Source organism: Camellia sinensis, chromosome 2 (genome assembly GCF_055761805.1).
Source record: "Camellia sinensis isolate YWXY chromosome 2, ASM5576180v1, whole genome shotgun sequence".
NCBI lineage: Eukaryota > Viridiplantae > Streptophyta > Magnoliopsida > Ericales > Theaceae > Camellia > Camellia sinensis.
Genome location: NC_138962.1, coordinates 24,079,565 through 24,091,338, shown reverse-complemented (window position 1 = coordinate 24,091,338; position 11,774 = coordinate 24,079,565). Strand labels below are relative to the sequence as shown.

The 11,774-nt window shown below is 33.7% G+C and overlaps 1 protein-coding gene across 1 annotated transcript; it reads left to right on the top strand.

The window, feature by feature from the left end:
• The first annotated feature begins 8,937 nt into the window (after positions 1-8,937).
• LOC145819513 (protein CASPARIAN STRIP INTEGRITY FACTOR 1-like) lies at positions 8,938-10,176 on the top strand. Its single transcript, XM_082913500.1, has 3 exons — positions 8,938-9,070; positions 9,772-9,824; positions 10,005-10,176. The coding sequence occupies exons 1-3, from the start codon at positions 8,992-8,994 to the stop codon at positions 10,161-10,163; spliced, it is 291 nt and encodes a 96-aa protein (XP_082769626.1). The 5' UTR covers positions 8,938-8,991; the 3' UTR covers positions 10,164-10,176.
• The last annotated feature ends 1,598 nt before the right edge of the window (positions 10,177-11,774 follow it).

The following is an 11,774-nucleotide window of genomic DNA, read 5'->3' as shown; positions in this document are numbered from 1 at the left end:
TAATCATTTCATTTTTTTTTCTCACAAAAGTCAAAAAAGTTAAAAAGACTATCTTAAACGAGACTTTTTCGCCCTAGGCAAAAAAACCAAAAAAACCAAAAAGTCAACTCACATCCCAAACAAGCTCATAAGTGATAAATTTATTCACATTAATAATTAAATATATAAAGTTTTACAATGATTTTGTAATATTTCAAAAATTGATTGGTCTATCGAATTTGGATTAACTCAAATTGTTCAAATTATGTAAGCCGAATGATCAGCCGAACAACCAACATCACCCTTGTCAACCGCAACTATTACCCTTGTCAATTGGTGTGTCAACGACATCTACCGGATGACCGTCTAGACAACCAACATGCACAAATTTTGACAATTTGAACGAACAAAAATTTGGTAGATGTAGCATTACTGTATATTTTTTATGGTTCAACTGATAACTAATTTTCCCTATAAATATTAGGATTAGGTATGCATTCAGTCAACTCATTAAAATCGAATAACCTGAATTAATTTGTTACAAAATAAACGATTTCAATAATTTAAGTTAATGGATGTGAATATATATTTTTTTCAATCTATTTAAACTCAGGTACATGACGAATGGAAGGCATCCAATGCAACCCAACTCAACATACCAATACCCCTAAAAAAATGATGATATGCTTTTATATTTTATATATTAAAAAAAAATATTTTATTTAGTAATTATATTTGTTATTTATGAAATATGAAATTTGATATTTATTTTTATTATAAATTTAGAACCCAAAATAGTAAAGAATTAGTACAAAATTGTTTGAAAAATGTCCAAAATAGTAAAATTCAAACCGTCAAATCGATCAACATCTATCGATCAACTCGTTCAATTCGCATCCGCTAATTAAGTAAACAGATTGACTTTTTTTAATTTGTCTAAATTCAGATGGATGGCCGATATATGGAAGGACTCCTAAATACACTCTCACTTTAAGAGTTGTGTAATCAAACTGACTTGAAAAGCAATATATATATATATATACAAGTTTACAATGGCTTGTGCAAGGCATGAGTTATTATTACAGTATGTTTAAGTTTTACATTTTGATAATTTTTTGAAAGTTAGAATACTGTATTATGAAATTGAATAAAATAAATCGTTAGATATACGATATAATTATGGGATATGATATGTATCATTTTTTGATTTGGTATACACATAATGATATAGACTTCAATTTGCTTACCATATAATTTTAGATGAATTTATGAGATTGTGGGGATATATTTTATGAGTACCAACACGTGGCAAGGTGACGCCGACGTGTCAGTCGAGGTGCCACGTGTGCTGGTTGTGACGCCGAGGTGATCTTGGCAAGACTGAGGTTATCTCCGAAGATATCGGAATCCGAGATAAGCGGATAAGGGACAAGAGTCCTAGAATGAAGAGGGAACTCAACCTGGATATGGACAAGAGTCCCAGATAGGGAGAAGACTTCAGTTTGGGTAAAGATAAGACTCTTAGAGAGTTTATCCTAATCCCACTGGGAGTCCCAGATTAGCAGTAATCCTATGTCCATTAGGGTCAAGCTTCTATTGGGACTAGGATTGTATTGGTTATAAAAGAGAGGCATCCTTATGGGTCTAAAGTATGCTTTTGATACTCAAGCTTGTGAGTTTAGTACTTGATTTATCTTTGAGAGATATACTGACTTGATCGTCGGAATGCCCCCGGGTGGTCGAAACCACTGCGGGATTCTTATATTTCTGTTGCAGGTCAGTCAGGTGCCATCTATTCTGCCGGTGCTCTCTAGCTGGTTACTAAGCGGGCAGTGTGGTCAGAAAATTACCCACACAATTTGGTGCCGTCTGTGGGAAAGAAAGAAGAATAGATGGCCAATGACGGACAGAAGGATCAGACTAGAGACAACGCTCTTGCTGGGAATAGGAGATCTATCAACTTCGACGTTAAAGGGGACAATAGCAACACAGAAACTCCTGACCAGAGTCACGGAGTGAAAGAAACCGGCCAGGAAGGTGACGCACCAAAGACAACAGATCGAAGCAACGAAGATGACCTCCAGGTATGGAAGGATAGATACTTTACAGAGGAACGAAGACCCTTCCAGAAGGGATGCAAAGACAGGGGGCATGAGCGCTCCCAAGGAAATAACATTCAAGTGTAGAAGAACTCATCCTGAGTGAACAGATCCCGGATTCCAGATCCTGGATCCCCGATCCGAGAAGACATGATCTCAGCCTAGACAAGTAGGCCCGAGAAGACGAGAGCTCAACCTAAGTGAGCAGATCCAAGATTCTAGAAGATAAGATCTCGGCACCTGAGTCCGAGAAGAGAAGAGCACAATGAGCAAATCTCAGATCCCAGAAGATATAAAAGAAAACACACTAGGTTGGACTGCAGTTAGCCAGGTTGAAGACCTTTTATAAGGTTCGCAAAGGAGTATGTGGAAACCATGTAGGGGGCAGAGAGAAGAAGAATATGTTTATCCTTGTTGAAATTTGTAACAATTTACAAGTTGGTTAAACCGATATGATGCTTAACGCTTGTTGAAATTTGTAGCAATTTACAAGTTGAAGTTAAGCTGAGATTATTGTTTATCTTCACTTGTTGAAATTTGTAGCAATTTACAAGTTGAAGTTAAACCGAAATAATGCTTAACGCTTGTTGAAATTTGTAGCAATTTACAAGTTGAAGTTAACCCGAGATTATTGTTTATCTTCACTTGTTGAAATTTGTAGCAATTTACAAGTTGAAGTTAAACCGAAATAATACTTAACGCTTGTTGAAATTTGTAGCAATTTACAAGTCGAAGTTAAGCCGAGATAATACTTAATCGAAGTTAAGCCGAGATAATGCTTAACCGAAGTTAAACCGAGATGATGTTGAAAATTGAGAAAAGTTTACGAAGTTGAGATTAAACTAGTTGAAATTTGTAAGCAATTTACAGGACAAGTACTTGCCGAAGTAAAACGTCAGGTGGCATAACCGAGGTGTGTCACCCCGAGAAGATTGCACAAAGAAGGAAAAGTACATAAGATATGCAAAATATTCTAAGTATAGAATCATGCGAGAGCAGTTAGAAGAAGATCAAGACAGAATTCATGCTAATTGACACGCCCTCGCCATACAATATCGTCTTGGGAAGGTCATGGTTGCATGCAATGGGGATAGTTCCCTCAACATTGCACCAACTACCGCGGTTCCCAACATAACATGGGATTGAAGAAGTCAGAGGGGATCAACTGCAGGTGGAGAATTGTTCCACGGCAGTAATGAAATCCACTTGCAGCATTCGAGAATCAGAGAAGGCAGAGATTGAAAACGAGGACATAGAGGTCCTAGATGATGTCGGCAAGGAGCCAGCCAAGAGGAGAGAAGAGGCACTGAAAATCCTTGTCCAGGAGGGAGACGAAGAACGCTTCTTTCTTCTCGGCTTAGGCTTAGCTAAAGAAGAAGAAAGGGAATTGGAAGCTTTTTTGAGAGCAAACATTGAGGTATTTGCTTGGACACCTTACGAAATGCCTGGCATTGACCCCGAGGTCATTTGCCACCAACTGAATGTCGACAGGTCGGCCAAACCTGTAATCCAACGAGCAAGAGGATCAACGTTGATACACGTCAAAGCAGTAGAGAAGTAGACAGACTTCTGGAGCCCAGGGCCATCCAAGAAGTCAATTACCCGACATGGCTACCAAATACAGTGGAAGAAGGAATGATAATCAAAGAGCAAGGAATGTTAACATCGGCCAACAAACAGACATTTTTCAGAAGCAAAAAAGGTTGCATGTGCAAAGAAACAAAAGTACAAAGATAAAGACCCTAAGAACTAGGGACTAGGATAAGAACGTTGGACTAATCTACTACAACGGTTGACGGTGGTTCAGCATTGGCAGTCAGCTGGGAGAGCTTCTCTACCATTATCTCGGCAACAATTTCAAGAAGGAAACAAAACTACTCGGCATCAATGGCAGGATATAGAAGACAGTTGGGAAGACTTCTCAGCAGCCTTCTCGGCCTCGAGCTCAGCATCGATCTCCCGAAGAATTTGATCAAGGCTCTTCTCGGCGATTGGCACCTCGGAGTTTGAAGGCAAGGATTGAAAGCAAAAATCTGAAAAAAGACACAGAAAACAGAAACAATAATGTAATTCATAATCAAGAATGGTGATGAAGCTATCAGGAAATCAAGACAAAAAGATTACACAAGTGTATCAAGCCAAGAACAGTGGCAGAAATCAACAGATGTGTGAACAGTGCGTATTCAAGAAGATGATTTGGAAACAACGGGTAAAACAGCAATGGTGATTAACAATGAAGCAGAGCTTCTTAGAAAGCAACAAGAAATAAAACCAGGAGGAACAATGGCTTACCAGAAAGAGGGAAGCCGGAATGAGAATTGCCGAAGTCTGACGACAATGACAGAATGACGTAAGCTTCACCGGAGGAGAGGAACGAAGACAGTTGCAGAAGCTTGAAAGCTTGGAACAATGACGGATTTAAGCAAAAGAGCTAGAAAGAGAAAAAGCTAGAGGATTGAATGAAAAAAGAGAAAAATAGTCAAGAAGACGAAGAATAAAGCCAAGTGCACAGGCACTAAGTAAGTATGCGAAGAATAAGAAAGTAATGACCCAGACACGATACCAGCAACAGAAAGCGGATATGACAAGAACAGTGCCAAGCATTCAAACAATTCAAAACTTGAAGACAGACAAAAATAGAAGGCAACAGATGGCAAGTAAACAGATTCAGAAGAGTTATGAAAGATAGAGCTTAATAGCAAGTAAAGAGTTTATGAACCTACAAAGTGAAATGAACCGGAGTCAAATAGATGACTGGAAATCGGGAACTCACCAGAGAGTGTGAGTGGAGCAGTTGCAAAAGCTCTTGGAGTTTACGAATTAATGGAACCAGAACCTCGGCTATGAGGTGCGATTTCAAGCAGTTTGGAAAGCATGAAACTTGATTCTTGACACCAGTGGACAGTAAAGTCCAGGGAACTTTGAGGTCGGCGAGTTTGATCTCGGACAGAGGGGCACAGATGAACGAACAGTGTAGGTTCCATCATCTCAGAATGCTGAGGTAATAGAACCTAGGGGGCAGTTGTGGGGATATATTTTCTGAGTACCAACATGTGGCAAGGTGATGCCGACGTGTCAGCCGAGGTGCCACGTGTGCTGGTCGTGACGCCGAGGTGATTTCGGCAAGGCGGAGGTTATCTCCGAAGATATCGGAATCCGAGATAAGCGGATAAGGGACAAGAGTCTTAGAATGAAGAGGGAACTCAACCTGGATATGGACAAGAGTCCTAGATAGAGAGAAGACTTCAGTTTGGGTAAAGATAAGACTCTTAGAGAGTTTATCCTAATCCCACTGGGAGTCCCAGATTAGCAGTAATCCTAAGTCCATTAGGGTCAGGCTTCTATTGGGACTAGGATTGTATTGGCTATAAAAGAGAGGCACCCCTATGTGTCTAAGGTATGCTTTTGATACTCAAGCTTGTGAGTTTCGTACTTGATTTATCTTTGAGAGATATACTGACTTGATCGTCGGAGTGCCCCCGGGTGGTCGAAACCACTGCGGGATTCTTATATTTCTGTTGCAGGTCAGTCAGGTGCCATCTATTCTGCCGGTGCTCTCCAGCTGGTTACTAAGTGGGCAGTGTGGTCGGAAAATTACCCACACAGAGATTTTAACATTTCTTCCGAATTTATAAAAAATTAAAAAAAAATTATGGTGTGTAACTTTTCTCAAAAAATTAAAAAAAATTATGGTGTGTAACTTTTCTCAATACATAAATATAAAATAAATACTAAAATAATTCTTTCATCTAAAAAAAACTAGTAATATAATTTACTGAACTAATAAAGAAGTAGAAGAAAATACATATATATATATATATATATATATACAAATGACTAATTTTATTAATGCATAAATCATACTTGCATAACAAATAATCAATTTTATTAATAAGTAAATCGTTAAGTACATTAACAATTTTTAATGATAAAAAATAATTTTCGGTTAACCGTTTTGTTAATAAATAAATCATTAAGTCAATTAATAATTTTAATGATATGAGAAAATTTTTTCTATAAACAATTTTGATAATTTATTATTGCATTGGAAAACTTTTATTTTTTCCTAAGTATTGTGTTAAATTAATATTTATAACAAACAATAATTGTAATTTTTAGTATTAATAAAAGATTTATATTTCATAATTGAATATGAATGTTTGCGTAATTATGAAAAAATCAGTTTCATAATTGATCAAGAATGTTTACATATTTATGAAAAATCTGTTTGATAATTGACAAAAATATTTGCGTAATTACAAAAAAATCTTCACTCCACGTATAAGCCACCATTAGTAAATTATTCAAAATAAAAGAGCAAAATCGAAAGGAAAAGACGAATCTCAAGCAGCTAAGCGATTCTTATATATATATATATATATATATTAGTTTTAAAAGGCTCGTGCAACGCACGGGCTATTATTATAGTATGTTTAAGTTTTGTGTTTTGATAATTTTTTAAAAATTAGAATATTATTTTATGAAATTGAATAGAATAAATTATTAGATATACGATAGAATTATGTGGTATGATATATATCATTTTTTGATTTGTCATCTAATGATGTAGACTCCAATTCTATTATCATATCATTTTAGGTTAATTTATGAGCCTTTAACTGTAACATCTCTATTTTTGAATATTTTAAACTAAATTAATATAAAACAGTTAAATTGATACTTGGAAAAGAATATTTAATTTTATAGTTATATGTGTTAAAATGTAATTTAATTTAAATTAGGGATCATTGTGTTTAACCAAAAGATGATAATGTAATTATTAAGTTAGTTGGGTCAATGTGAAATGTAGGTGAAAGGTGGCAATTTGGCTGGAGACTCCATATTGAGCCACCTGTGCAAGATTATGATTACAAAAACAAGATAAGGGTGTGAGTCATTGCTTGACAGTATATAAGGAAGTTTTGTTCCCAAAAAAATTAAAATAAAAAAAAGAGTATATAAGAAAGTTAGAGTAGCTAGCAAAGTCTTATTTGAAAGACTTATATAAGAAATGATTTTATGAAAAAATTTCTAATTTAATAAGTCCTGTGATTTTGTTGTGGGCACATCTACTCCAATTTTAATTAATTAATAACCTAATTAATGATAATATCATATATGAAAATTTTAATATTATCATAGATTGTAATCATATCTATATGGTTAGAAATTTGAAATTCAAAATAATATAATTAATGACAATACCATATGTAGGAAATCCACTATTGCCATAGATTGTGATCATATTTATATGGTTAGAAATTTGAAATTCAAAATAACTTAATTAATGGTAATACCATATATGGGAAATCCAATGTTACCATAAATTGTGATCATATCTATATGGTTGAAAATTTTGAAATTTAAAACATAAATGTAACATGTACCATCCCAAACCAATTTGGGAATGACATTCTCATATATATCTAAAATTGAAAATAACTTGATTAATGGCAATACCATATATGGGAAATCTAATATTACCATAGATTGTGATCATATCTATATGGTTGGAAATTTAAAATTCAAAACATAAATGTAATATGTAATAGTCTAAACCTAATGTGACATTCCCAAACCCAAAGTGACATTCTCATATGTTTCTCATCATAAACCCAACGTAAATGTAACATATAATATCCCAAACCTACCGTGACATTTTCATATGCTTCTCATCCCAAATCCAATGTGACATTCAAATACTTCACCGTTAAATTATGAATAATATAACCTCCTAAATATAACATGTAACATCCCAACCCAGCCCATATATTGAACCACCATCACCTCCAACCCAACGTAGCTTCAACATCGAGCAATGAGATTCAATCCACATTCAATTACAAACCCAAATTAACAATTTTGCGCAATGTACTGTGACATGTATGTAAACACTGATTACAACAAAGATACGATATATATTCAAACACATATACAACCGAACAAACACACAAATGTCATCTACTACATGGTATATGTGGATTAACGTTGCACATTAAATGTAACATGCATCACAACACGATCATTCAGGTCCCAATGTACAATTGTCATCCTCCGACTTAATTTACATTCGACATCCAATTAACAACTAAAACCAAATACCCCCAACCTAACCTTGAACCTATACACACCACGTCACATATCGAATATGTCAAAACGCATCAATCATCACAATGTCAAATACACACATTCAATCAAAAGATTGGCCAAAGTGTGCCTATCAATGAGTGTAATAGATTGTCAATGCCCTATTAAAGATGAACAATCCATACTTCAACAAACTGCAACACACTTCAAAAAAAAAAATATATATATATATATATATTTTCCCCTCAACTGATTGGAGTCGAAATCTGTAGAAGGAATCAACACACAACCCTTAAACTTCATCATATCATCGACCATATCCACATCCATTTAAGCAACATTTTGAAAATGCATTGGAATCCTGCGATCAAGGTGAAAAAAACTTGCACGGTCATTACTTGTAGACTCGCCTTTTTTAAAAGCCTTCCCAAACGTGATATGATGAATGAGAAAATAAGGTACAATATGAAAACAAATAAGGGGTATAATAGTACACTACTATCATTCATTTACAACTCATAGTATCTTATGGAACACATTCCTATTTAAATAAGATTTCAAACTCTAAAAAAATATTTATAGAACTTCACATTAAATAAGTCTTCCAAATAAGACTTATAAATAATTTTCCCATGCAACAAATTCAAAAAAAATAACAAATCAGTAGATGTAGTAAGCAAGAAGAGGGGGCTCGGATAGATCAAAGAAAAATAGGAAGGAAATAATGGAATCAATATTAAAAAGTATTTAATGGAATCAACATTAAATCCTCTATCCTCATATAGCAAAAAGAGCTCCAACTTGGGAAGATCAAATTTGTAGAAACATGGGTGTCATGATGCTTAAGAACATTAGTCTCTTCTTCCTCATCATTTCATCATCACTTCTATCAACTTCATTTGCAGGTGGGTATTTAAATATTAAGTGATTACTTGTATGTATTTGAAATTTAGACTTCATATTGTTATGGTAGTGTAGATCCTGATAAGTGCTAAACTACTCAACGAATTTTGAAGTAAAATGCATTTTGGTATTTTGATGGAAGGGAGGTGATATCTAAAAATCTCTTAGTAAATTTTTTATCATAACAAAAGCCATAGCAGCTTTGTTGTCCTAGTTTGTAGTGAATCACATAATAAACCTTGTGTTCTTTTTATCTTTCCTATGTGTTTGTTTCTTTCGGTGTTTTGTATTTCACTAATCCTAGTTAAGTATCACGGATTCCTAATACATATATATGTTAGATGATATTGTCTTATATATAACTGTATCATTGATATCAATATGTATTTCATCACTATCAACAAATGTCATATTGCTTTGATTAACAAAGAGAAAGAAGAGCAAGTGAACTTGTAGAGCAAGTGAACTTGATATGAAGTCAACTGGATTTGAGTTGTGGTACATGTACAAAATTCAAATAAAAAAGCTAGGGAAGACTCATATTTCTACAATTAACATGGCCAAACAACAATCATCCGACAAACCTTAAAAGTCACCCGATATGCAAATTGTGTTTCATTTTCTGGGTTATTTTTTTCTTGAATTTGTTATTATTAAGTTTTTTCAGTTATTGATCATATGCTTAAATATGTTGCTTTTGCAGGCCGACGACTGGTTAACCACTTGGCCAAGGATGTGGATGCAACAACTCATGAGGTTTGTAACTCACCAGTGTCATCTCTTTGATATCACCGCTATATCCAATATTTATTCAGACCAAGAGTCATATATGCTAACCAAAAGCTTCAAGCACGGCTCATATATTGAAAGAAAAGAAACCAAAATACAATTTCAGTCTCAATATAATTATAATCCCTCTTTGTTGTTTTTTCATAGGAAGTAATGACGGAGCAATTACATCACAAGAAAGAAAGGACTACAACAACTGCAATAATAATACACAAAAGGCTTCTGATAGCAAACACGAAAGACTATGGAAATTATGATCCAGTACCAGCACTTGTCAAGCCTCCTTTCAAACTCATACCCCACTGAAAGCATCCATGCTTACTATTATGTCATGTGATAAGTTCTGGAGATGTTATTAGGGTTGGAAAAGGCTAGTTATGTGTTTTATATATATATATATATATATATGTATAGATATGTGTGTGTGTGTATGGGGTTTTCTGAGAAGTATGTGTGTGTATCAGTTATATCACATGTTTATAGTAATCTATCAAAAGTCCTACATCCTATATATCTATATGTATTTATGGGAACATAATGCATTTGTTCTTAAATGAATGAAATAATACTGTAAAACATTAAAAATAACAAGAATGAATTTGCTCTGTTTAGAATAAAAACAATAACACATCAAATGAACGATTAAAAAACAGCTAAAATTTACATTATATAAAAATTAAAACACGGGAAAAAAAAAATCAAAACAATGAAAAAACTAGCTGAATCAAATAATTTAAAAATTAAAACCAAAAATGGGGGAGAGGGGGGGACTGAATGAACAGCAGTAAATAATTAAATTAACAGTTCAAAACAACAATTTAAAATTTTGTAAACAAAAGAAAGTCCCTATACTTTAATTCTAATTTAGTCATTCCATTCAAGTTTTTATTAACTTTTTCTACATGTACACCTTAAGGGATGGTTAAGTGCCTTGAAATCGTTAATTTTAAACTCTAAACTAGAACGATACTCTTTTTTTTATTTATTTAAAAAAAAGGTAAATTAACAACAAAAACAATCAAATTTTACCATTGGAAACAACAAACACATAAATAAAACATTTTAAAAAATGATAAATTAAACGTGCTTAACCTCATAAATAATAGATGACATAATGCATTTGCTGTTAAAGGAAGAAATAATAAAATGTAAAAATAACTACAGTGAATTTGCTCAACTTGGAATAAAAACAAGGATGATTTACAGGTAAGTCCCGTTTTAGGAAAAATGGTACATAAAGTCCTACTTCAAAAACTTTTTACCAGTAAGTCCCATATTAATTTGAAATGACAAAACTACCCTTACCAAATCAAAACACAAAACATAAATCGCAGAATCACGTTTTCATTCTCACACTTAATCCCGCCATTTCTCACCATCGCAAATTTCATTCTCACTTTCATCAATTTCGCCTCACATTTTGTCTTCATTCATCAATCTCGTCTCAGATTTCCCAAAAACAAACTACATCATCAAACATTCTAAGATCCAAACAACCAAAAATGGTGAAAACAAGTAAGATTCAAGTATCTTAAACCCTAGTTTTTGCGGAATCCTTTATTTTTGAAAGTTTTGTTTTTTATTTCCATTTCAGCTTAAATGTTCAGTTCGAAACCTTTCTTTTCGAAACTTTTGTTTTTGTTTTTGTTTTTGTTTGTGAATCTGAGAACATTCATTGTAATGACACCATAATCAAGTTCTCTTACTTTCAATTCAGGTTTTAATGTAGATTTTGGTTTTATTGTTGTTAATATTCTCAGATTCTTACTAAATTTAGATAAAAATCCTAGTTAATCATATTCTCTTGCTTTCCATTTAGGTTTCAATATTGAGTGTCGTGCGATTGCTGTGAATGTTCTCATATTTTGAGTCAATTTGAGTGAAAAACCCTAGTTAATCATATTCTCTTGCTTTCAA

Coding starts and splice junctions, on each gene's coding strand:
- LOC145819513 (XM_082913500.1), top strand. CDS start 8,992: ATGGGTGTCATGATGCTTAAGAACATTAGTCTCTTCTTCCTCATCATT. Junction 9,071..9,771: donor TCTATCAACTTCATTTGCAG/GTGGGTATTTAA, acceptor TTGCTTTTGCAG/GCCGACGACTGGTTAACCAC. Junction 9,825..10,004: donor TGGATGCAACAACTCATGAG/GTTTGTAACTCA, acceptor GTTTTTTCATAG/GAAGTAATGACGGAGCAATT.